The sequence below is a fragment of the Haliaeetus leucocephalus genome, unplaced genomic scaffold (assembly GCF_000737465.1).
Source record: "Haliaeetus leucocephalus isolate CR32 unplaced genomic scaffold, Haliaeetus_leucocephalus-4.0 Scaffold0, whole genome shotgun sequence".
NCBI classification, from domain to species: domain Eukaryota; kingdom Metazoa; phylum Chordata; class Aves; order Accipitriformes; family Accipitridae; genus Haliaeetus; species Haliaeetus leucocephalus.
In genome coordinates, this window is record NW_010972436.1 from 18265485 (window position 1) to 18293417 (window position 27933).

Sequence of the window (27933 nt, forward strand, 5' to 3'; positions counted from 1 at the left end):
GATGAGGTAACAAAATGAGGAGATGTAGCATCATCTTAAAAACAAAATTAAAAATAAAAAAGTGCCTATGAATATCAAAAATGAATAGTGATTTTTGGCATCCCACTTTATGTGCGTATCAAGAGATATCTAAAAAGGCTTTATATTTAGTTAAAGGCCCTCGTGTTTTCCAGAAGGCGGGCTTCCTGGGGCACCCCTTACTTGACATCAGAAACGGAAGCACCAAAATCTGTAATTATTTTTAAAATTTAGTCCATTCTTGAGAACAACCGAAAGCTGTCCAGGATGGATTCTGCTCTTTCATGCATAAGGAAGCAGGTGCTTTGGGCAGCTGACAGCCTATTGATATGCAGCTGAACACAGCCCTAGAGGTGAACCATGCTTGGCTCCTGGGTTGCTTCAAAAAACACATGAATCCACCAGCTAATGAGGGAATGCTTCTTTAGATAACAGTACATACAGGAAGCTGTGTTTAAAAATACATGATCATGCAACACCTGACACATACAGTAAACTTGTAGGAAGTCACAAAAATACTTTTCATGTTGGTTATTACACTGATTAGTGTCCTGATGCTGAGGCAGAAAGGGCTGTGTGGCTTACCCAAGGTTACACAGTGATTCAGTAGTGGGACTTGAAGGGGCACTACATCTGGTTTGTAATTCACTCTTTTAAGCAGATTGCTCTACCTTTGTCCTGTGCTCTTAAAATAATTTAGCGCTGTGTAAAAAAAACATGTTGCCAAAAGCTGTCCTTCAGTGAGATAAGCATTTCCTTTTAGCTCACATTATCCCAGAGACATCTGGGAAGATAAGCATTTTATAATGTTTATCATTCAGATCTTCTCTTTTCTTTTTTTTTTTTTACTAAAGAAATAACCTTTCTTTCATCCAGTAATGACAAGAAACTCCAGATGAATGCTGTTTCATTTCTTAAACAACAAAGAAGCCTCTCCTAGAGCTAGTGCAAGCCATCAAACGTTACTGATTATTCTCTAAAGATGCATTAACATTTAAAAACAGTGTCTCGCCATGTGGTTTCTGGTTTTGCGAAGGAATATGATAAGCCTATATCAATATAGGGAGTGAGTAAAATCCACTTCTCAAATCTCCTTCCAAAAATTTCCTATTATCCACCGTGTCTTCCCAGCACCCTCAGGGAGGTCTCACATTTCCTTCTTATGAGCTTTGTTCTGGTAAGGGAGGAGATAAGCGAGCATGCACTTGAAACGCCGTTTACTTCTTACTGAGTAGTGCAGGGCATCAAGTTAGCGGCATGTGTAAAAATCTGACCTTACCGTGGTTCGTGTGAACAGCTGCAATGCAGAGGAGAGGTCCAGAGAGCCCCCACCCATGCCACGTTCATGCAGGAAACTGAGAGATTCAGGACAAAAAGATAAAATCCCACTTTGATTTGCAATGATGCCCTTCTTGGATCAGAGGTGAGCTGACTTGTTTGTTGATACATCCTTAGGCAGCTCTAAAAGAGAGGCAAAATCCAGCTGGACCAGGGCTGCTCTCAGCATGGAGGGTTTTCTAACTCCTTTTTGGTGCGTGTAGGTCAGGAGGCTGGAAGAGCTTACAGGGGGATTCAAGTGAAGCTGAATCTTTGGGGGAGGCTGTACAATCCAAGAGAGCAGGGGAGGAGGCTGAGGGGAGAGGCGCAGGAGCTGGCGACAGCGGGAGAGGAGACCAGCCAGGGTCGGTGGCGTTGCAGGAATAGGAGGCTGGGAAATGCCAGAGGGGTTTCAGACAGTTGTGAGCATTTTTATGGGTTTGTCCTGGCTCCTTCTCTCTAGCCAGTCTCCAAGGTCACCCACAAGGTTGTAGCACAGCTATATGGTGAAGAGGCAGCATGTTCCCAGTGTCCTTACCACTCTCTAATTGCTCCTTCACACACTCAGCTTCTGCTCCTGCTTCAGTTCAGTGCTTTAGGTCAGGGAGCCTAAGACAACGTCTCCTTTTCTGTACCTTCTCCCTTTATGTACATCCAAGCAAGGTATACCTGGATTTCTGACTTCTCCTGAGGGCAGTATTGCAGCACAAGTTAACATGGGTTTCCTGGAGGTTTCAAGGGGGCTGATGCTCTACTCCGCTCTGGTGAAAACCCACATGGAGTACTCAGTAGGTCCAGTTCTGGAGTCACAGGAAAGACATGGACCTGTTGGAGTGGATCCAGAGGAGGGCCACAAGAATGGTCAGAGGGATGGAATGCCTCTCCTATGAAGACAGGCTGAGAGAGTTGGGGTTGTTCAGCCTGGAGAAGAGAAGGCTCTGGGGAGACCTTATCGCAGCCTTTCAGTACTTAAAGGGGGCTTATATGACAGATGGGGACAGACTTTTTAGCAGGGCCTGTTGCGACAGAAGAGATAATGGTTTTAAACTAAGAGAAGGTAGATTCAGACTAAATGTAAGGAAGAAATTTTTTATAATGAGGGTGGTAAAACACTGGAACAGGTTGCCCAGAGAGGCTGTAGATGCCCCATCCCTGGAAACACTCAAGGTCAGGTTGGACAGGGCTCTGAGCAACCTGATTTAGTTGAAGATGTCCCTGCTCACTGCAGGGGGTTGGACTAGATGACCTGTAAAGGTCCCTTCCAAACAAAACTATTCTATGATTCTATGATTCTATATTTTCCATTACAGCACACACACTCCAGCTCATGAGGTGGAGCTGCAGCCATGGGGGCAGCTAGCCCTGTAATATTTGTTGCATATTTTACACCTTCTCCTGAATCTAGGGCAAACCACAGAATAATCAAGCCCTTGATTTGCTAAAGTGCCTTCCTAGCTAATTTAGGGCTTCTTGACACATTGGCTTTTTTTTTAAGAGCCTCTTGAAAAGCAAAATGAATTGCTTAAAAAATTGAGCTAATAAATCCTCCACTTCTCCACTCCTCCTTCCCTGGCAGAATTTTACCTCATTGTCCATCTTTCCACTAGAGATGCACTCTCTCTTTTTTTACTATATAGATTGCCAGAGACAAACAGAATCTGCCCCAGGGCTTGTCTCCATTCTTCTCCCCTGGGTTGCTTTTCTATCTCTTGCTAACATGCTGTATTGCCTTGTACCATTGACTCCTTGATAGCCCAGCTCCTGTTTTATCCCCCGCTCCCTTTAGGTCTGAAACACACCATTGCATCTGCTCCACATGGGGTCTTCCTCCTGCTTGTCTATTAACCTACAGCTGTGCTGAAGCTCTCATGCACACACATTTGACAGAGCTCTCATCTAAACAGGATCCACTTGCAACCACGTGAGCTGGATCATTGCCTTGGTAGGTGATGTGATGGGGAGATGTGCACTGCAGTTTTCAGAGAAGTTGGGAAACTGAACAGTACCCAGAAAGACAAGTTTGCGCTCTCAACTTCAAGTGTGCTTTCACTCTGTGCTTTCCCTGCCTGTGAGGCTGGCTGCAGGATTTTACATCCCATTCTCAGAAAAAACGTTCTCAGTTAACCTCCAAATCTCAGGCTGCCTCGAAGGGTTGCCCTGCTCACACTGCGACTCAGCAGTCTGTGTTCAGATGTCGCTGACCCAGATAGTATCAGCAGTCCCTGGAAGTCCTATCCTGAGCAGAGTGGCTGGAGAGGGCCAACTTCAAACAGAGGCCATCTAAGGCCAAGAGATGGACACAAATGATCCCCTGTGACTGTCAGGACACTCAACCACAGAGCTCTGCATTCAGGGTCCAGCAGGCAGGTAGCAGGATGCAAATACAATGAGGATGCTTACAGCGCCAGCTGGGCTAAAATCCCTCCCAAAAGCATTGGGTCTGGTGAATGTTATTGGATGCACGAGGGGAAGAAATCTCTGCCTTCCTTCTTCCAATCCCATGTTTTGTTTAAATGGACAAATTCTCTTCTTGTGAGTAGACGTTAAGGGGGGAAAAGCATTTCAAGAACCATCTAAATAACTCAATGATCTGAAAAGAAATTAGATATCTGTAACTACAAGAAAATGCAGGTCCTAACAGATTGATATACTGCCCCTGTTACAAAAATTGAGGGTAACCACAGGCCATCCCTTGGGCTTGGACATTCTTATTTGTTTCCATTGTACAAGTGCTCTCAGATATCATATCGCTCTGTTGTGGCTGCTGGCCTGCTGTAGCTTGGGAGACCATATTGGAAATTCGTAGCTAGTCAGAGCATGGAGCAGCCTACTCCTAGGTTGTAAAGTTGATTTTATGCTGATGAATGGCCTGTCTGTGGAACTGGGATGAAGGTGCATTTTCTTCCTATTTTTCATATGACTGAGCAGAACAATACCTTGGGGGGACCTCAGAACAAAATTATCATAGAGAACCATGCCCAGAAGTAACACGAAAGAAAAAAAATACATGCAACACTGTAGGCTGTAGCACTGAACACTGCCTTGGGAGAAATAATCCTAGCACTGGATGAATTATTGTGGTCAGCCCAGATTGCTTTGTCATGTAAAGGATGCTGCAGAAATTGCAGGCGCAGCATGAGGCTGTTGCATTACTTCAGGGCCTAGGGAACCGGTTATTAAAGAAGGTGAGGGCAAATTGTCCTTTTGTTTCAACTAAGACTGGACTGGGATGGATCCAAAAGGTTTGGGTTCAGGGTGAGAGCATAGCACCCTTTGTCAGCCTCCTTTGAGATCAGGTCCTGTTGAAGCGATGGCCCCTTCCGTCTTGTGCCATTGACACAGCCTCAATTTACTAAAGTAAATACAGAAGAAATGCAAAGACTTTCTACAGTTAACTAAAAGCTGGTCTGTCAAGGAACTTCCATCCCTGCTCAGCACTGTTAGCAGTCATTGGTTTTCTATGTAATTGCCCTGTTTTCTAATTCAGTCCTCCCAGGCTGCTGAAATGCTGTTTCAGAGTCTGGCTGCTTTCACTTAAGTTAACTTAGTAGGGAAAGCACGGTCACAGGACTGTCCCCTCTGGTTAATTCTCTCCATCACTTACACATATCACCTGTAGCTGGGAGCAGAAGTGAAGTGTGCTCCTGGCCGGGATGGGCAAAGATGAGAGCAGAGCCCAGCCCAGGTGTAGTTTTGCCCTGTCCCCCCGGGCACTGCGGGTCTGAGCAGTGCTCTGATTTAGCTCAGGGCTTCCCAGGTGTGGAGGTGGTGCTGCGTGTAGCCAGTTCAAAGATTTCTCCCCAACATTCAACGTAAGTCCATGCTGGGACTGTGGGGGACCCTTCTTCTGGGGAAGGTGGGCAAAGGGACTTCAGGAGAAGGAAGTGTGGCTGAGAGGGATCAGTGGGACCCTGGGACAGGACGGCCATGGTGAGGATGGGAAAGTTTGGCGGGGGAGGGGATCTGTGATGTTCAGCTTTGATGGGGGGAGTGAGCAAGAAACAGCAACATAAGGCCTGTGAGGGGTGGGGAGACTCTGGAAAGCTTTGGGATGTGTGGAGTTCCTCTCCTTCTTCCCATGCACAGCACCCACACAGGACCTGCAGGCACTGGTTTGACCCATCTCCAGTGCTGCAAGAAGCTTTTCCTCCCCCAGCGTCTCCTACTCACTCTCTGCTCCTCAAGGGCTGCAGGGGAGGGAGAGAATGGAGGAGAGAGAAGAAGAAAGACTCATGTCGGGGGAACCAGAAGGAGCAGAGGCAGGGACTGGCCCAAGCCCTTTGCCATGAACCCTGCAGCCCTTCTGACACCGCCTGAGAGAAAAGCTGTAGAAGAAGCAGCTGTTGCATCTCCAGGCTCAGGTGAACCCATTGCTCAGACACAGCAGCAGTGCCAGAGGGTCTGAGAATACGTGGCCCGGGTGTTCTGGCTGCTGGCAATCCCATCGCTTTTGGTAATCCAAAGAAGAGGTCTGATGCCCTACACAGCCTGCCATGCTAAACCTTTTGCCAATCCCTAGGGTCAGCTCTAGCCCCTAAACCTGACAGAGAAACTAGTGATGTCCAGGCTTAGAAAGTGTGGTGAGATTGTGAAAGTACTCGTGGTTTTATTGCTGCTATTATGCTTGACCCCAGAATGCACCTCTGAAAGAGGCTCTTGTTTGGCTACGTTGGAAGTCCTAAAGCTTTCAGTGCCAATTAATCAACCTGTGAAAGTTTGCTATTGCTTCATATTTTGTTATTAATCTCTGCCAGGCTGGGTAGTTAGGTTTTCAGTGGAGTTTTGCTAAAGCTGACTAGTGAATAACCACTTCACTTCATGGACAACTTTCAAGTCTCAAAGTACTGACTGGCTGGAAAGAAATCAAAACCAGTCAGGCAAATTTTTGAAATAAAATAATTGTGTTAAAGTGGGATCACGTCCTGTATTTTTCATGTCTCCTGGTCAGCAGCACACTAAAAATGGGTAGAAAAAAACCCCTGCTTCATTTCCTTCCACGCCTAGTTCAGGGTGAGGATTTTCATTCAAGGCCACTTAGACTCAAAGAAGAATTTGAACCTGTATTTCCCAAGTCCTGGATCAGAGCTCCAGTGAATTCACTATCAGCTGAGCTGGAGAGCTCCCTTTCGTCAGTCTCTGCTATAAAACTTTGTCAGAATTGATACACCATGAGAAAACTCTTTGGCTTTGACAATGCATTGAAAATGCCCCAATTCCCTCTCCTTGTGATTTTCTTGGTTGCTTTTGCTTATTTGGGTTTTGTTGTTTCAGGATGTGTCAGCGCAGTGTGCGTCTGTCTGGGAAAAGAGAAAGAATATGCTGGAAACTATGGATTGCTCAAAGCCAGCATTGGCCACAGCTTTGAAAAGCTTTCATGTAAAGCAAAATGTGTTTATTAGGATTCAGGAAAACAGGTTTCCACAGCCATAATCAGATCCTAATTTTAACAGAATGCTTGAATCGCCAAAGGGAATTGCACTGTATTTATTGATTCTGCTTTGTTATGGGTTTTGCGGCTTTGTAAAACACTGCATTTGGACGCAATGTTCAGATGTCATAAAAAGGCTATATTACTCAGCAAAAGGCCATGGCTGAGGAGCTTTCAGAATAGTAGTAGAAAATTTCACCAAGAAAAGCTGTTTGTCCCCGAATTTGTCCAGCCCAGGGAATAATAATGTCTGAGCTTCTCCAAGGTCCCCTGAAGCCGGCACAAAGGGACCTCCTGCTCCTGGCAATAGCTGCGCCAGTTCCACCAACATCCCATACCCTGCTAGAGATATGTGCCTAATTGCAACATGTATTTTGGGTGGAACAGATCAAAACATAGTTGGGAAAAACCCCTGTGGGCAAAAACTACACCCATTTGGATCTAATTTGGTCTAATTTATGCTTCCACTGAGTGGGAGTCACAGGTAAAGCTCATGAGCTGAGTTTTACAAAGCTTTTCAGGCAACTCCAGGTCCAGTTAAGATCTCTGTGGGACTTTTGAAAGTCCTTAGACTCCTAGGAAGTTTCTTAGAGTCTTATCTGAAGACAGCTGCATAAGAGAGACAAACAATTCAATCCTAACCATGACTTTGCTGGTACTTCTCTAGCTAGCCTTGAGCAACTCACCTTACTCTGGTCATTTCTATTTCCATACCTGTAAAATGGCAATAAAAGGTATCCAGCTGTCACAACTTTGTGAAAGGGTAATTAAAGCTCAGGGTAGGATATTAAAATGGAAAGCACTATATGTTCTAAGCACTATTATATCATTATTCAGAATAATTTTGTAATTACAATCCATAGATTTTTAAGGCCAACAGGGACGATTTCCTGATGATCTAGACTGAATTTCTCCAGCCAGAGATCGTAGGACTTTACTCAGTAATTTCCATCTGCAGCTCCAGAAGCTGAAGTTGAACTAGGATATGTCTGGTGATACAGCAGGAACCATAGCCTCTCTAGGCTCATACCAATTACGGGGGGCTGACTATCTGTCAATATTATTGAAGATTTCTGTTGTTTCTGTCTCATGGGGTTCATTTTCTGTTTTCATATTTTGCTGACTTCTTTCACAACATTTTTCTTAAATCACTCTTGAAGATTTCAATTTCCAAACAACAACAAACATCCCAAAGCCACATGAATAACAGCATGTTTTGTTGATAAAAGAAAGAAGGTTATGATGAATAACGTTCCTTTTGTGTTTGTGTAAACTTTTTGATTAAAACATGGCAGGGGAGAGAATTGCCACCAAATGGGCAATTCCAGTGATGTTGACAATTTTTCACACGAAGTATATTTAAAAGAAAGACAAAGCCTAGCTTTAAGAGAAAACATTTTTCATTAAAAAAAAAAAAATAGGAAGAAGATACAATGATGCAAGGCTTAGGATGTTGGTGAACAACTGGTCCCCACTGGCCTCCAGCTGATGTGGCATCTCACTCCCCACATGCAGCCTCTAGCTACTGCCCTGGTTTTGCTCGGCCACTGACCTGGGTACCAGCAGCAGCTCCCCACACTGTCCAGATCATTGCTGGAGACCAGCTAATGTGCCTCTGTGACTGGTGACAAGGCTCACAAAGGCTTCAGAGGCAGAAGTTCTCTCCACCACGGAGTTGACAGCGCTAGCGCAGCCCTTTGCCAGGTCTCTAGCCTTTGCTCTGCGGGAGCAGCTGCGCTTCCAAAGCAACAGCATTGCACATCTGATTTTAGATGAGAGGAGCAATTAGTAATTAAAAATAATAATCTTGAAGTGTCTGAGTTGTACTTTCCTTGATTGCCACATGCACAGAATCTTAATTCCACTGATAAATCTTGTGCTTTTGGCTTTAACATACTATCCCAGAGCAGGCTGGAGTCTGCAGCCTGAGTTTTTAGGTGGCATGAAGGATCTTTCCCCATGCCTGACCTAGTACTTCTCATTCCCCCTTGCCTGGAACAGTTATTTGTAACTCTCAGAGAAAACGGTGCATGACTTTGTTGCCAACAAATTGTTTTAAGGAGAATTTTAACTAATTACATTTTGATCCCAGGAGTTCCTCAAAGACAGACATTACAGAAAACCAGTTTGTAGGTGTCGTGGTTTAACCCCAGTCAGCAGCTAAGTAAGTACCACGCAGCCGCTCATTCACTTCGCCCCCACCCAGTGGGATGGGGGAGGGAATCGGAAAAAAAAGTAAAACTCATAGGTTAAAAACAGTTTAATAGAACAGAAGAGAAGAAACTAATAATGATAATGGCAACAGTAATAAAATTACAATAGTAATAATAAAAGGATCGGAATATGCAAGTGATGCACAGTGCAATTGCTCACCACCTGCCGATCAATGCCCAGCTAGTCCCCGAGCGGCAATCCCCAGTTCCTATACTAGATGGGACGTCCCATGGTATGGAATACCCCTTTAGCCAGTTTGGGTCAGCTGCCCTGGCTGTGTCCCCTCCCAACTTCTTGTGCCCCTCCAGCTTTCTTGCTGGCTGGGCATGAGAAGCTGAAAAATCCTTGACTTTAAACTAAATATTACTTAGCAACAACTGAAAACATCAGTGTGTTATCAACATTATTCTCATACCAAACTCAAAAACATAGCACTGTACCAGCTACTAGGAAAACAATTAACTCTATCCCAGCTGAAACCAGGACAGTAGGGTACATACTTTGATCTATTTCTCAGATTATTTTTTTTTTTGTCCCAAGGTATTAAAGCATGTTAAGAGACCAGGGCTTACTTAGAAGTTAGTCTGATGGCAAAATGAGTTTCATGTGTTAGAGTGCCATTCTCTGCTCTAGCAGTTAGTTTCATAAAGGTATTCTAGCATCCCTAAGATGAGCTTTCAACATATTTCATATTATTCTACAAAAATAATAAAAAGTCTTTGTAAAAGTGCTATGTAACCTGAACAGATGAAATTTTGCCCTTCAGTGATCATATATGGAGGCATTTTGATGGACCAAAATGAAGAGTTTTCATTAAAACACTCAGTGATGAACTTTAATGTGATGAACTTTAATATGGTGAAGTACCATTCTTACACCCTTCCTACAATACAGTCTCTAACACTGTGGCTCAAACCAAAAATCATTTTAATTAATATGTACTTAAAACAGATAAGGACAAATAATACAGTCATTGCCTTTCTGATCTTTTGGATTCAAACTTCAAGTTTTTCTCATCACTGATTCTTCTTCTGGATTAAATGCCACATATAGATAACCTATGAATGGGCAAATTACCTTTGCTTTCACACCTTGTCTGTACATCACTTGAAACTATTGGCAGATGAAAAATTATGGACAAAGTAGAACAATTGAAAAATGTTATTTGAAGATTAATGATGAGGAGAAAGAATAACATGCTGAAGGTAACATCTTTTATCAGGTCATAGTATATCTGATTGCTGTCTAAAGCCAGGATTTCAGCCAGGAAAGATGTAGGGAGGAGGGAAAAGGTAAAGTTCAATTTCAAATGTTAATTTCAGTACCACAAATTACAGGTGTCCCAGGTTTTGTAACATTCTCACATAAAATATATATTCAGTGTATATAGGGCTTAATGATATGGTCCAGACCCCAGATCTGAACTGAACTCTGCCACAATGTCGTAGGCGCTACATGGCTCTGGGAGTGAGCAGATCTCTCCTGGGGCTGCATTCAGATGCAATAGGCCGTCTGGCCTATATTTAAAAGTCATATCTCAACTTTATGGGATTCATCTCAACATACTTTTAACCCATGCAAGCCAGGTGCTTGTGTTCCCTCCTGGGAAGGATTCATTCCTGCACTCGCCGCAGAAGCAGCTCCATAGACCCTCAGACAAGACTACTCCTTTTACCTGCCTAGCCCTCGGTGTGATGAATCCTACCCTCAGAAGCCACAATTCAGCTTTGCAAGTTGTGAGGAGACCTATTCTTTTTTCCTAAATCCAGACTTGTTTCAGAATATCCCTAAAGTTTCTTGCTTTCAAAGCTGGCCCACTGCATTTTAGCCTTGCTCTCTGCTGGTCACTAAAGCAGAGCGCAGCAGAGATTTATCTGGCCAGCCACCCTACCCAGCAAAAGAGACCACATCCAAAGCATTCAGTGTGCCATGATGCTCACTTCAACACATTCAGAAATAGTAATATTGTACATTTATTCAGCATCTGCTTGAGGAAAATGCATCTCTACTAACCATCAAAATAAAAAGGCAGTCAGATGTTAACACTTGTCTGTCCACCCCTTTGTTTCAAACTGCTCTAAGGAAGCTTTATAACCATGCTGATGAATGGAGGGTCCAGCACTGAAAAAATGCAAGATAGGCTGTTTTATTTCTTCCTTCATGAGGAGAGAACAGCCTCCACTGAAGCAGGGAAATAGAAAATGAATCTCTGAGGCAGTCATGCAAAATTTCAGACAGAGCCTTACTCGTGTGATTCTGTTTAATCACCGTCCATTTCCCCTTCACTCTTCAACTAAATAATAAATATGGAGTGGCTTTTTTCATTACCATTTGAGCCAGAACTGGTCCTGGAGAAAATATGCAAATGAGGGGCAAGGCTTGAAATCAGTGGGTTTCACTGATTTTAAATGAAAAGCACCTGTGTAAATTTATAATCCAATAATTAATAATCCAGCACCTTTTTATCTTAGGAACTCTCAGGAGTAATTTCCACATCTGAGCGTAGCACACATCTTAAATCCACTCCAAATGATTTTTAAATTTGTCCTTTCCAATTCCGGTTTGAATTGACATTTTGTTCTGGTTGAAGAGGCATCCTCAGACGCCTTCTCCCCTGCAATTAGTTGAGATTAAGCAGTTGGAGAACCAGCACAGCAAAGATCAGAAATGCTCATAGTCACTGATGCTTTGATCATACTGAACAGCAGAAGAGCAGTAGGCTGTAGTTTGTGACTTTAAGTTGCATAAATAAATATATTTCTGAGACTGCTTTAAAATGATCCATAGCAGGCTGTGCCAGCAAGTGGACTGCATTTTTTACTGCTGGCAAGCAGCTTATATGCTAGAGTCTGTCTGCAGCTTCAGTGCAAAACACATGGAGCCTCATCTTTTTCTTTGTTCAATATTTATATCTTCCTGCGCTACTTAATGACATGCTAAAAAAACCACTAAGTGTGTTCCAATTGCAGATCCGGATTTATTTAATCATTGTCAATCTGAAAGTATTCAGAGCTTGGGGTTATTAGTATTTTATATAAATGCTACAGATCATCTTTTGGAGCATGTGTGCGGCTATCCAAGTAATGTGAGCAGCCTGAGACAGGCAGTACAGCACAGGGTTTTAGTCACACCCTAGCCGTTGAATTTAATAGCAGTTGAGCAGCTAAAACCCCTTATCAGTGCTGTGGAAGTGTATCCCAGGGTAAGCGTACACTGGCCACAGCTGCCTGAATCCTATCAGCTAATGCCGTCTGCTTGGCTGCACCCTGGGTAGAGCCCGCATTACGGGGAGCAAAGTGTGACATGTGGGCCGACTTAATATGAGCATTTGGAAACTGAGATGATCTGTGCACTTGCACACACTTCCTGGATGCTTTTAAAAACTTTATTATTCAGTTTCTGGTACTTGCAGGCCAGGGCTGAGATGCTACAATAACAACCAGACATGGAGTACTTTGGCCTTTGTGCTTCCTTTGGTCCTGAGGGAAACTGAGAAGATCAAATAAATAAAAAAAATCAAATAAGAAGACCCCCCAAACTCACAGATCTATTTCAGATCCCTCTCTCCCCATAACTGTTGGCCTATGCTTAAATTGCCCAAGTGCTCAACAGTTGTTTGCAGGGCTGCTGCTTTTTCTTCCCCTGAACTGGCTCCTTATCTCTGTCAGCACATTGTGGGATGCTTTGCCCCTCACTAGGTAATATTTACATACTGAAATCAAAGTCACATAAATGAGGGGCTTCTTATCTTGTCATTCAGTGACTAAAATTCCCTAGCAGTTACATGTCCCTTCGCATGTATGCAAAATGTAGGCGTATCAACACGGTGAACTGCCTGAAAAAGCCAGCAATCTAGGAGACCAGTGCACCTACAGGGGAGGGTCAGAGTGGGAGCTGAGAAAGTGAGAGGAATGTAGGGAGAGATGGAAAATGGAGAGAGAAAGGTGTAGCAACAAAAAATAATCTTCTAAAAAAATAAAGATGAAGAAACAGTAAAAATTCATTTTGTCCTGGGGGATTTCCAGCAGGTGGACTCCTGTAGTAGATCTTTATTGAAAGGATAGCATCTGTTTTTCATAAATAGTTTTTGAGCAGTACCTTTAAATGAATTTGCAGAAGAAGGAAGCATCATTATCTTCATTATACCTGCGGGAAAGCTTAGGAAAACAGAACTGATTTGCTTAAAGTCAAACTTTCTACCAGTAGAAACAGCAATAGTCTCTCGAGTCACTCTTCACTGCTTCCCTGGCAGAGGTCTAGCTCTGCCGTGCCATCAGTTCTCGGTGTGTGCAGACTAAGGCAAAGTGGTTTTGCTGTACATTTCTTGCTGTTGCTCAGTGAGATGTGTTTGCTAAGCAGAAGTGATCACTTTCTCCTTTTGTTGTCCAAATTTCATGGTACCTTCCCCACGACTCTGTTGTTTAATAATAAAAAATGCTGCTCACCACTGCTTGAAGTTTTTTAAAAAATTAGCTTCCCTGCAGAGTCCCAAGAAAAATATGGACCAGTTCCCAGATAGCTAATCTCATCCAAAGAGCATCCTCTGAACAATGCTGCAGGAGGCATCCCAAACAAAAGGGGTGTACATGGGATCAGCACACATGGCCATGAAAATGGTTTTCCTACAGTGTTGGCACAGCTTAGCAAGGTGAGGGGAGAGGGTTCTGAGACGTTTCTGAGACTTTGGCGTTTTTGCTTATTGAATTTTTTATTCGTCCATTGGCTTTTCCCAGTTTCCCTCAGAACTGAAGTTTGAGAAGCCACAATACTCCAAGTCTGGTGGTTACTGCAGCGTCTCAGTTTGTAAGGTGCTCTGTGACAGCTGGGCACAAGGACCCCCCACAGCCCCCACTGGGACACCGCTGCCGATGGGGATGGCAGTGCAATAACCGCTCTCCCCCAAACTCAGTTCCCGAAGCAGCACAAACAAACCTACGGTATTTGTAAACATTTCGGATATGATGGAGCCTGGTTTTGGGTGGGAATTGGTTTCAACCACGGCCAGTCAATCCAACTGATGCCTGGTCCAGCCTGCTGCTGGCACACACATCCCCATCTTAAATGTTAAAAAAGCAGGAAGGAAACGAAGGAATGATCGGTGGGGGCTCAGCCGCCCGCCTGCTGGCAGGTCACAGCTGACTCTGTTGTTCTACACGTGTTCGCTACCTCCGCTAATCCCAATGGGCTGAAGCAATTTATTTTCCCATTCCCTTTTTGTAAACCATCCATTGGCAGCAGCCAAAGTCAATCAATTGCTTCCACCAGAGCTCGCAGCGCAGAAAACAGTCATACAAAGCAAAGAGGGTAAAAAATGACAGAGGGAGAGAGCGGGTGGCTGGGGAGCGTGCACGGAGCCAGCTGCTCACGGCCAGAGGTTCGATCAGCTCCACAACCTGTGATACCCCGCTGTTACCAGTGCCAGGAGCCCAGGCAGCCCCGTAGCCTGCTGAGGAGCATCACCTTCACAAGCAGAAGGTGATGTGAAGCATCAGGTCCAGCTGAGGGGCAGGCCATCGAAAAATACACGGGGCAGTTGGAAATATGGGCAAAGGCCTCACGTCTGTCGAAGCAACGCTCCTCTTCCTTGAAAGCAAAGGCCATCATGTTCCTTTGAGCTAGAGGGAAACTGTGTAAGGTCTGCTCCAAGAGAAGGCATCCTCCGTGAAACCCTCTGAGGGTAAGACAGCGAGCAGACCCAGAGGGTTTCCTTGCTGTTCCTTAGCTGTTCTTTTACAACCAAAATACCCAGGGTAAAGTGACTGTATAAAGAGGGCAAGAGTGATTTTGATGATGAACTTCAGCTTTTCTCTTTTCACAAAAATGAAGCTGAAGTACTTTAGAAATGTCATTATCTTCTGCACTTACCGCATAGCTGCAGGTCTCAGTTAAGTTCATTGCAGCACAGGACAAGTGAATTAGCTGCTTGCCCTGCGCCACCCCAAAGGCAGCTGCCTTCCACTTACATATACAATATCACTGAAGTGACGGATAGCAATTGCATAAAAGCTATCGGTATGACATAAGGCAGGAGGGTACCTCATTTCAGGGAGACTACAGAGGCAATTTAAGCAAGCAATGAATAACTAGCAAGTTTTGATTTGCTTTTCATCTAGAGTATAAAACTTCAGCTTCTGAGAACTTTCAGTGAAATTTTGTGATAACAAACCAAAAAGTCAGTTCTGAAATTATTAGAAAATGCCTCTGAATATCACACTAGAGTATTAGACTGGACTGCGTCACGCAGGTGAGTCTTTGATGACACTCATTGAATCAAGGTTTTCCAAAGATACCCCTGACACAGCTCAATCCTTTAAGCGTGGGTTAAAAACAAGAAACTGTACTGCTTCTTTCAAAAACAGAGCACCTCTGTTCTTTTTAAATATGTAAAGGAATGAGAACACGAACACGAGGCCAGCTTGTGCTGTGTGAAAGGTTTGATTGATATGAAAATACAACCATGCTAGGGAGCACATACTTTTCTCCACTGTGCTTCTTTCTTGGGCTGTAATCTCATCTAATTTTGCATCCAATTTAAAGGACCTCCACAGGAGGTTCTGCAAATGCAAACTATGGCATCCTTTCAGGTTCTTTCTAAAAACATATAATTATTGCCATTCTTGTGTTTATTTTGCCCAGTGAACAGCAGCAAGCACATAGTGAGAAAATACCGTGGGCACCTCCGAACAAAGATTGAGTCTGGAGAAGGAACCATACCCGTCCGGTGTCATAACGCAGCTCAGACGTGGGACGGCGTGTTGCTGGGAGAGCAGCTCATCACCATGTCCTGTACAGACAAAATTGCCAGGTACCTGATGCATATACATCGCAAAACTCTTTGCATGTGGAAATGAAGTTTGATGCCACAGAGGACTATGGTTGCTGGTGGGGAATAACTAGCAGGTGTTGACAAATCCTGTGGAAACAAAGACCTCCTTTGTATGCAAAAACAGACCATATAAATAGGATGGAATGTAAATAGGACATTTTCCCAAATTCTCCATGGGTCGTTAGTTGCTTTTTACAGTGTGACAAAAATACAAACCGTTTTTGCAGCATTTTTGCCAATTGAATTTCAGTGTGCAAATAAAATACATCCACTCTGCTCTTATTGGATCATTTACCCCAAAACTTGCAAACCAACCACCATGCAGATAAACTTAGCTCGTCTGCACCCTATTGGATAAAGTGCCCTAAAAGCTGCTAGGAATAGTTCTACTATTTTTGATGTCATTGCAGAACTTTCATGTCACAGCCCACTCTGTGGCTTCCTGCTCTGTCCTGTAAATACAACATATATTTATGTAGAATAATTGCCATGTAATAAATATTTCATAATTATTCCATGGTGGCACATAAACTGTAAACACATTCACCATTCTCAATTTAGGGCATTAACTAACAGCAAATGATGTCTATCACAAACTGAAAACAAACTGTGTGCATTTAGATGCATACTTATTATGCTATTAGTATATATCTATACAAGCATGTATACTTAGGTTCATAATTATATATCTATTATGTGCATTAGCTATAGGTGCAGCTCTAAATGTAAAATACATTATAGTTATAAAAATGTAAACGTTATGATCAAATGCTCTGCTGGAATATCATGCATAAAAACTCAGTTAAATTACACCAGTCAAGAATTTGGCCCAATTATTAAAGGCCAACATAAACATAATCTTTCAAAAAAGCATAAAGCTTTTGTTTGATGCAAATGCATAAATTTTGCTCTTAGCTTTAACCAGATGACCTACTGAAGTTAAATTAGTCTGTAGCTTAGCAAAGCCTGCCATTTTGGCAGAAAAATGTATGACTGAACTAGCAAATGGAAATACTAACAGACTCACAAAATCTACCCTCTGCTAAGTGTAATCGTCACAACTGTTGTCTCTGTATGAAGGTTAAAGAGCAACTTCTGCTATAATGTTTTCATTTATTCATAAAGAGATAACAAAAAAGCCAAACTGTTTTCAGTGGATCTCCTGCACTGTTTTTAGATGCTGTTGGGTTTTCCAAATTCAGACTCATATGGACTCAAAAAACTAAACAAATTTACATTTAAGAATGGAAAGATTGCGCGCACTGTGGTTTTGAATGTCATTAACCAATGAATTAAATATCAGCTTTGCAAACAGTATTACATTTGCTATTGATGGGGATGTGGACTGTAAAGCACAGTCTCAGAAGTTGGGTTTTCTCCAAGCACATCTGCTAAGCACTTTCAGTGAATCCTTTCCTTGTTGCCACATATCTAAACAGCATTAAAGTCTGTGAAGAAAAAAAGAATCTACCAGGAAGTTTTTCCAGGATAAAAAAAGTCTTGCAGCTCTCATTTCTGATATTATTATTGCAATAACATATTAATTACTGCAATTTTTATTATTTATTTGCATGGTAAATCAAATGGGCATGGGATTTTCCTAGAAAAAAAAAATCAGCAATCATTATTCCCTGCTTTGAACAGCAAATGTTTACTCTCACCAGTAAGGGACAGTTAAAAAAGAGGCTGAGAAAAGGGGTGGAAAAAGCAATGTTTGTAGGAATTGTGGTAGTGTTGTGGCACTACAAATGCTTCAGAAGTTTGGACACTTCCAAGCACTGTGGACTTCTTGGTCAGGTTAAGAGCTTTGGTACAGAGAAAATGAATAGAACAACTGCTGAATTAGCAGATGAAGAGAAAAGGTCAAGAAAGCACAGAGATTCAGAAATCAATGAAGGTTACAAGGAAGAGGGAATGGTCATTCCTAATAAAGGGGAAGGATGGAGTTGGGAAATGATCATAGGAGAGGAAGAGGTTATTTGTGGGTCTGGTGCAGGCAGCTCCAGTAACTAGAAGTGATGGAAACCAGACAAGAGGGGCCCAAACACGGATTTTGAGGAGAAAAATTAGAAGTTAATAAAGTAGAGAGCATGGAGTTGAATGTAAAAAAAAAAAAAATTACCCCTTCACAAGGGAAACCAAGAAAGCCAAATGGAGTCCAGAGAGTGCTGGGGGCATCGACATAGCACATACTGCAGTGAAGCGTTTGAAAGCTTCTGGAGAGAGTGCCCAAGGCTATCTACAGATGTTCACAACCCTGGCTGCACTTGGAGGTCATGCCTTTCCCTTCCTTTCTCTCTCACGGTCCCATTGTGAGACCTGGTTCTGCAATTTTGTTTCCATCAGGCTCCTAATTACATATATTTGTGGGATAACTTCAGTTAGGTTCATAAGTTTTTGTTTGGGAATCACTGTGCTAGTGAAAACAAAGCACCAATAACACAGGAAACATAAAAAAAAAAAAATATCTCTTGCATGGCAGAAAATAAGCGGTACCATCAGGGCTGGCCACCAGTGAAAACATTGCTGGAGATTTTTAGCTTCTACAAATTTTATTTAGAGCTTGGCAAAGAGTGGTGAGAAGAGGTTTCAATATGGTATCTTCAATAAACTTTATCCCAAATTTCAGTTTACCACATTAAATATGATCTATGATAAATTTTTATCCTTATTATCGTCACCTGTAAAGGGGAGAAATCAAAGATTTCTTCACCTGATCTTTGTTTCAGCATATACAGGGCTGTTTTCTGCCGCCTTCGCCTCTGGCCATAGAAAGTACAGGCAGGAAAGGAGTTCAGTAGACAAGGAGATTACTGTGTGAGGGCCCTTTCCCCTCTCCTGCCCTCACTGAAGAGGTCAGTAGGTAGGTGGGTTTTGTGCCACACTTCAGACTCCAAATATTTGCTCTACCACGTAGACAGTTGAGTCTTTAAATGTCTGTAGGATGCAGGAATCTAGTTGCACATCATCTGGACTTGTCTTGCAATGCAAAAAAAGGTCTCTGAAGCTGTTTGTGTAAGCAAGATTTGACAAAAAGGTGGCTTGTATACTTTGGATTTTATTGCTTGTAAAAGCCCCTCAGGAGCACTGGGCTATTAGAGAATGTTTCCTCTTGAGAACCTAGCCAGTAGCTGCTAAAATATACATCATTTTACATTATTTGCAAAGGACATTGCTATCAGAATATCAAAGACCCAAGAAGGGAGAGAGTTACTCAGAAAAGTGAATAATATTCTATAAAACATGTATCTAACGATTTATGTTCTTTCTTGCTCACAGGATAGCCATAAGCAGAGAGTGGTTTAATCAGATTTATTTGTTATTCAAAGGCATTTAGCAATTTTTATTACTATCACCACAAGTTTGAGAGGATTTGATGCTTGGTATGCATTATTTGGGCTCTGTGGCTGTGTTGAGATTGCAGGATAAACAGCCTGGTGTCATACCTATTCCCTTACTGAATTAAAGCACAAACACTTCTGGATGAATACTCATGTTATTTGGTTCAGGCAGGGAATTACGAGGTGAAATTCTACAACTGAATTATAAAGGAGGTCAGACTAGATCTTGGTGGCTCCTTCTGGCTTTAAAAACTATGCATTTATATGTGCAAATTTAAAGTTTGGGCTCTGTGAATCCCCAAATAACCCACCCTAAGAGAGTGTTAGCTTTTACACTCACAACTTCTGTAAGTCTCACAGTGCAGCTGAAGTGAGTTCAGCCTCTCAGTGCCATAGACGTTAGGATTAAACCACATTCTTTAGGCCCATAGTTCATTAATTACACTAACACCTAAGATTTTGACCTTCATTTTCCTCTGTAATGTACACTGTATACACTGCTGAAAAAGCAGCAATATCATGAGCAAAATAATTTTGAAAATGATCAGCTGTTTGGGGAAAAAATAGCATTATTTAACATTTTTTTGATGTTAATCATAACCTATATTAAGACCTTTATGTCAACAGAGACATCACAGCCCTAAGAGCATTTAGGCTTTTTGTGATAGCAAACCCATTCATACAATGGGCCAAATTAAACCTCTTTTCATCTCCCTTTCTCACACTAAGGCTGGACCCAAGAACAGGTCGCACCTTTGCTTATTAGAAGGTCAGTGCCAAGTTAATGCTGCTGCTGGTGGGAGTCTCTGCAGTCGCTGTTCAGGAGCAGACAAATGCTTGAAAGAAAATGACATATAAATACACATCGTCACGCACGCACATGCAAGCACACGCATTTAGGTAAAAAACAAGGATATCTCTGGAGTTCAGCTCCTCTTTGAGGATCTGAATGCAATAACCAAACATTAGGAAAGTTCAGCAGTAAATTCTGTCTCAGACCCTCAGAAATGTTCAGACCAGTGAGGACTGAGAGTGCCCAGGTGGGATTTTCAGCACCCCCTTGGTGCCCTGGGGCCTCAGGGACACCGGCTCTCTGTTTGTGTCCCCTTCAGTGACATGGTCTCCAGCTGTGCAAAGCCAGCCCAGCGCTCAGCCTCTCCTCTCCACTGCACAACACTGGTGGCTTCCCACAGCGCACAAAGTGTGTACGTGTATGCCAGATTTGCAGGCGATTGATAGTTCACACAACCAAATGCATGCTTGTATAAAATAAGAATTTCCAAATGTCCAATTCTTATTCCTACAGCAGAAGAAATATGAAAGACTGGACAAAACATGAAAGAACTATGGACTTCTCTTACTCAAGGCCATCACTCCTCTGCATCGACTTGCAGGAGAAATTCAGAGTCTGCCACAGAGTACAGAAACCACCTTCCCTTCCGTACGCTTTGTCCTCTGACTCATGGGAATGCAGTCTGAGCTTCAGGCCAGTCTCCTTCTACCATGGCTCATCCCCTAGGCCCACCATGCCCCTGATTTGGCAACACATACATCCTTTCTGAATAAAGTTTCCTATTCTATGCTCTGAGCTCACCAAGCTTATACATCTCACCACCAGCACCTGGGTCCCTTCTTCTTCCATGCAGAGAAACTGGAGCAATTATTTCTCTCAGCATCAATCTACCCAAAACAGCAGGGTGCTCTCCCATGAATAGCCATACAGAAAGGTTTAACGATCAGCATTGGCTGTGGTTTGGTAGAGCAGTGCAATAGTGCCAGGAGCACGTGGAGGAGGCCACCATGGACCTCCACAGCACAGCAGACCTTTAGCCTAAACAGACATTCCCAGGTCCTATATCACCTCCACTACCATGTGTGTGCAAATTATTTTGAGGATCTTGGTCCAAGCATTCAAAACTAAGGTTTATTTTAAAAATTAGTTCTTATCTGGGTGTTCCATTAGAGACAGAGTTATGCAGTTCACTGCTCTTCCCCCAAACCCTCTTCCTTGATAGGCCTTAGCAAGGGGACTGGAGACCTCACGCTATGGCCAGGGCAGAGCACGTTCACACTCACTGGATATCTAGCTGATGTATTTACTTTGGAGAGATGCCAGTCTTCTGTGCATCAAACTTGCATCTACACACATTAATAGTGCATAGACTTACTTGTAAATGGGTGAGCCGTGGTACTTGCCCTCTTTCAGAAGTCCCCTTGCAGGGTACAGGCTTGAGGAACATACTCTGCAGGTTGCAGGATTTGGAGGGAGCAACCCGCGCAACCACTGTCTTTATACAGCAAATAAAAGCCACAATTCAGTGTTTGTTTCGTAAGCTCTGGCCTTAGAATTGTTTTCTTACTACTGCTTCTCAAAAGGTCACCTTTGAAAGACTGTGCATTTTCTTGCCACCAGGTTAATGGTCTTCCATTTCCTTGTACTTCACAAAAACAGTGACATTAAGCCCAGAGGTTAAATAAGACCCTGAACATCTAAATTATACCTCACCTGTAAAATGACACAAACAGTAACAAAGGACCTCCAAACTTTGCATTACAGCATTAACTGTCTATTCTTGCCCCATGGCTGAGGTTTGTGGATTGTTTGGGTCCACGAGCTAGAGGATAGGAAGAAATCTTTGTTGATAATATGTTCAGAGTATTGCAAGGTAACGTAGTCTTAAGGCACTGTTTCAGGATTTAGCAGTGGGAGTCTGAAGTAGCATTTTACAAGATGATTTGAGCACATTAAGCTGTATTTAAACATCACATATAAAAATGCAAGACTAAAAGTCAGTGTTAGAAATTTGCATTCTTAGATCTATTTTAGTGTTAGCCTGTCGACCAGCGCCATTGTTAACAGAAGACTGAGCCTGACAAGGTAACTCTTAAGAAAAGCTACTTCAAAGGCTGCACATTAATGTAAATGAAAGTCAATTAACACAGCCAGATCTTCAATTAGAGATGATTTGTGCACATGATTTGTAATTCTCTCTCTTAACCCCTTTCTGTGTGACTGAGATTTCAATTTCGATCTTTCACCACAAGGTATGTTCCAGAAAACGTATATAAACCACCTACTGTTAAAATACAGATCAAAAACTAATGCACTAGTTCCAGTTTCCAAACCAATAATAGCTAAATGGTCATATAAATAGGAACACCACAGGTGTTCTGCTGAGCACAGGCCACCATGAATAACAATTTATACTGTGTGAAGCATAGCTGGAAATATTGGTAATAGAAACTGTGGTACAGGAGGTTAACAACATGCCAAGCAGGTAAGACTTAAAGCTCTTAATAATGACCAAAAAAAAGTGTAAAGCCTTAACAAAATAAGCTTTGAAATTCATCAGCAGTGCTTTTTAAGGGGCGAGGTTTCCAAAGGTCCCGAAGAGACACTTTAGTCTCACCGAGCTTCAATGGCAGGTGGACACAGCTCCCTGAGATGTTTTGAAGCATCGTGTGAATTTCTCCACATCTCAGTTTCAAAGGGGTTTGAGGGCAGGAGCGTGTCAGCATTCGGCTCTGAGTAATGCTATGTGCAAACCGATGCTGGAAATACTCGGCGAAGGGACTCCAGGTGTCACACCACGTCTCAGCAATGGGCGAGGAGCCACATGCTGACCTGAGCGAGGCTGCAGCCCTTTGCATCCCCACCGATTTGCCCCCAAGCCCATTCCTCAGTATTTTTATCATCCATATTTCTTTTGGTCCCAGGGAGGAACCGCAACCGACTTGGCGTGGTGAGATGATGCTACAGCATGCAGGTGTGGAGTCTGTGATGGGGTTATGACTTGGGGACACATTTCCCTGCACACCTCGCCGGTGGTCCCGGGCTGCCGGGAGCGTGGAAGCTGCATGGGGGCTCTGCGGGGCTCGCCCCCAGCCCGCCCTGCGGCTGGGGCCAGGGGAGCATGACGTTTAATTAAAGAAAGGCCGCCTGCTCTGGGATGCCTCCCAGACCGTCGCTGCCATTTCTGTGATTGACAAACAGGCAAAAATATATTTATTCAAGGATTATCTATATTGAAAACCGGACGCGGGATTTTGTCTTTGTAAACAGTGCAGTAATATCTGCTGTTTGAACAAAAGGAAGGGTATACTTTCCTTCCATTTAAAGCACCTAAAGCTCCCATATTTAAGTGAAAAGGAGAGACATTTGGTTTTATTGATCCTGCTTGCTGAAGATTTGGGGGTTTTTAAATAAGATCTGTGACTAAGGGAGCAGTGGGTTGATTTTCACTTTATTGGAAGGGTTATTACAAAGCACACGGCATAGAAGTTATTAGAGAGATGCGTGCCCTTGAAAACAGCCCTTAAAATCTTGCACAATTAGGAAAATTCAGAATGATCCAGCATATTTCCTCATAGCGAGGAAAGTCACTTTGATATATTGAGGACCCAAAATGTAACACTGCATTGCTCTGAATAATAATTTTATTTTGAAAAGCCACATTTGAAGAGAGCACTTTGTTACAGATGGGAACACAGCTACTTTCATGGATCTAAATTAGGCTACAGAGAAATAGCTCCTTCAAAAATGAACACCCTTATTGATAGTTTCACTGTTGCTCAGACAGATCTTTCCCTATCATCTACCTACAAATAATCCCATAGATGTTCAGATATCAAAGGACCAAGTCAGTACATTAGCCATGTATGTTGGTCAAGGGATGAACAATCCACAGGATAAAAGACCTTCCCCCAAATATTTGTCAGTTAAATCTATTGTTTATGCAAAATACTGAACTGGCTGCCCTCCAAGCTAGGTCTTTTTATCCACAGAACAGAAGCAGAATGAGTAACCAAAATTTCCCTCCTCATTAATGTGCTTTTACTGTGCTCTGAAGGACAAGAGCAGCAGTGCAAGGGCCTTGTTCTGGCCAGCTCAGCACAGGACCCCTCTTTTCCCAGGACTTGTGCTGTCTTAGTCGGACTCATGCACATGCTCGGGGCTGCTTTCCAGAAAGAAACAACTGGCCAGACACTTTGCCGAACCTGGGCTACACTTGAAAGCAAAGCTCCTTCTCTGCTTTTTCATCCCACTTCTCCGAATGGATGCTGCTAAAACTGGGAAGTGGCCGGCACACAGGTGGCAGTGCCATCACCCTCATCCCGTTTCTCCACCACCACCACGGTGGACAGCAGCCTTGGCATTGCTCAAGAAGCCCTGGCAAGCAGTCCCCATCGAATATTGTCTCCTTGGTGTCAGCACCTTTTCTGATTTCTCTGCCCTTCCTACCATAGGGTGCTGTCTGGTTCTGGTACGGTCGCTTTTTACATCACCTTCTACCCATCAGGCACAGCTTGCTCTTGTGCCCTGTATTCTTTTATTACGTTTCCTCTCCCTTGTTTTTTTGGTCTGGCCCCTCTGTCCAATTTGTCTTGTATCTACTTATACCTTGAAGTCAAAATCCACCATGGCTAACATAGAAGTTCATTTCCCCCTATACCTGGCTGGGTCTTCTTTTGGGATGGGAAAACAGGGTTGTCTTGAGGAACAACTATCGTATCCAGAAGACGTGGACTCTAGCTCTGCCTCCAAATAATGCAGCAGACTTCAGTAAATCATATTGCCTTTCTGCCTTGGTTCCCCGGGTTGTATAAAAATGGGGTTTTACCTCACAGCAGCATTGTGAGAATTATTTAATGTTTATGAAATGCTTTTAATATGTAGGGTATGACCTGATTGTGGTTATACTATGATTTCCCATAATGTAATTCCATTGACATCCAAATCCCTTTTTACACTAGGATGAACATATTTAGAATTAGGCAGAGAAATATCTCTAAAGAAAAGACAGGATCCTTGCAAAGAATTTAAATTAAATAATCATTATTACTTTGTAATTTATGATCTGAACACAATCCCTATTTTGGTAAATAAAGCTCAGATGATTTCTTGTGATGTGCATATTGCTAAAATTCAAATATTGTTGAACATATGTTGTTTTTCTGTTTAGCTGCTTTTTTCTCTCCTTCAATCAAATATACAAGGGGTTTTTTAAGGAAATGTCAAATGTTGAAAACAACACTGATATCTTACAAGTTTCCATCTGGACAAAGATATCACTGTCTAATTTTTTTACTCGCCTTAGAAGCTGGTCAGAGGCATAGTACTGTTAGCTGAACTCAACTCTATTTCTTAAGCTTGCATTATTAATTTTGCATCATGATAAGATATTTACTCAAAGAGGCAGCTAGTTCTTTCCTTTAAAAGTGATGTTATTTGCAGGAATGACCACATTTTTTTTCCCCCAAATGAAGTTATGCAAATCTGATCGACTAAAGTAAATGTTTCATAAAACCAATGACTGTTTAAATTGTGGGACTAAATTGTTTGTATATAAATATTACCTTTTATATTCCATTTGAGTTTTATGTAGATGAACACATTACTTTAATGACCTGCATTTACAGAGGGAGACAGGGAGAGTCTGACTCTGAAATCCTCAGCAGCCAGATGGCTGCCTTTTCTTGCATGAGATTAAAAGATGTTTCTCATTCACAGCCCTGCTTCAGAGGCAAATTAATATAGCCAGCTAAATTGCTTGTGTTTTTGGAATAAAATTTAAAGAGAACTTTTTAAAGCAATTGGTGTCACAGGTTCCTAGAGCAGATTGCTCTCCAGGTACAGCATGCTGGTTTTAAACATTCAGTAATTAATGGAAAGTATTCCGTGTTAATTGACTGCTTCAGGAAAGGGAAATATAATGACTCCTTATTAATCATGAAAAGAGACATACAGCACGGAGGCAGTGCAATAATTGCACTAACGGTTGAGAAATGTTAATTAATGAAAAGAACAATGATGTAAGAAATTAGCTACATAATGCTTGCTGCTGATGGAGATTGTGCTTTAAACACATTATTTAGCATGGCAGCCACTGGATGTTGCTTTAAATAGCAGGCACCTCTTACCTTTTCCTTTAGTCAACTATGGAGTTCCAAATGTTGCCAGTGTTTTGGTTTTTAATGAGCCAAAATACACTCTCCAAAACTACTTTTTCTGAAGTGTTTTCAGTTTGAACTCCTGAACTCAAAACTATTCAAACAGATTGACAAGGTTTGACTTATATAAAAATATTATCCAAGTGTAAGACAGCATGTTAGTGTTTGGGTGGTGGGGAACAACTTCTTGTTAGATGGGCTGAGCTAAAAGGGTTTGCCAAGAAGATAACTGCACGATGACTTCTTTCCCCTTTTTAATTTTACCACTTTTTAACCAATTACCTGTCCCCTGAAGAGTTTAGAGTAAGCATCTTGTCATATTTGTGCCTAGCTTGATGTAAAAATTCGGAGGCTATTAAAATGCAGAACAGTTCTGGCAACTAATCCAACAGCAGTAGTATGGAGCTCAGAGTCATTAACAGATTGAAGGCCTCAAGGTTTCCACCATCACTCTGTTGCACCTTTAAGACAGCAACAGGGTGAGACATATCCATCACTCTGAACACTTCAGAGCAGGTCAAATTATTGGTTACTAATAAATTGCCTAAAAGCATAACTCTTCTTTTTTCTCTTCAGGAACAGGATTTGATTCTTATGGATGTCTTCATATCTGCATGATCATTTATGCAAGGAAATGTCAGCCTGTGAGGCTTTTGAAAATTATTCATAACAGTTTTGTGGGAATTTTGGCCACCTAAGTCACATGTTATCTTGGTTGTATCACTAAGGGATGACACTAATGTAAGACAAATGGTAAATAAAGGTAGAATAACAAAAGCACTCATTTTAGCTCTACCAATGCAGGTGTAAAATTACAGATGCAGAAAAAAAATAAAATTCTGCTAAAGACATGCTAAATGAATGTTCATCAAACAGCAAATTCTTTTATAAGGAACAGTTCTCAACAAAAGGCCTCTGTTTGCAGTAACACAAGACAGAAATACATCCCTTAAGTCAGCGGCATCACAGTAATCTAAAATGATTGTAAAGGAGGAATCAGTCCACGGGTGTATAATAACCTAACAGTGCAGTGCTTCATGCATCATAAGACAGGGACAGGAATGGTTTCATCCCTCATCCCTCCAACCCATGTGCTGGCCTTTGCTGATTTTCCCAGGGCAGTTCTCTTGTGGCCATTCCTCCACCCATGTGTTTTATCACTCCTGAATTTCTTTTCCAGATGGAACATTCTTGGGCTCCAGGGTGCTCTCCTCAGCTCCTTCATCGAACCCATGTACTTGCACAGCATCATTGTGGGAAGCCTCTATCACACTGGTCACCTTTCCCGAGTAATGAGCCATAGAATAGAAGACATTGGTCAGCTGCCAGCTTCATACCGGCGCAATCAGCTGCTTCTCAGTGGTAAGCAAACACCTGCCTGCAAGACAAATGATGCCCTCTCCCATCACTAATTTTGCTGGTCACCAACAGGAAAGTTTACTTGTTTGTAAGGAAACCATTAGGCCATACCTTCTTTTTTTCCTGCGCAGTATGAATTTGTAGAATGAAGAAACTGATGCATTTAAATCCAGTTCCTTTTTCATATGCAGTGAGCACAAAAAGGATCAGTAGTGGATATAAGCTGTCTAGGAAAACTAACACTGTACAAAGACTGCTCGAAGTGGACTAAAGTGTATGACTAAGTAAAAGATGTCTAAAAACCAGGGAGGAAGTGTTCAGTAAATTTTAAGTTTAACTCTCTCCCGCCCTGCTCTCCCTTACCCAGTGAGCAGACAAATGTGCAGAGTCAGGAGGAGAACCAGCCCTCACACCTCCGGCCCCGTGCATGCAGCCCCGCCATCCATGGCCCTTACTCGGAGCCCTGCCCCTTCACCACT

General features: G+C 42.5%; 1 protein-coding gene across 1 annotated transcript in view; it reads left to right on the forward strand.

Annotated features, from left to right (window-relative positions):
• ADARB2 (adenosine deaminase, RNA-specific, B2 (non-functional)) overlaps positions 1-27933 on the forward strand; it is a 112714-nt gene that overhangs the window by 76583 nt on the left and 8198 nt on the right. The window contains exons 6-7 of the mRNA XM_010585520.1: positions 15614-15782; positions 27276-27457. Of these exons, the coding sequence (XP_010583822.1) occupies positions 15614-15782; positions 27276-27457 (351 nt within the window). The remainder of the gene's footprint in view (positions 1-15613; positions 15783-27275; positions 27458-27933) is intronic.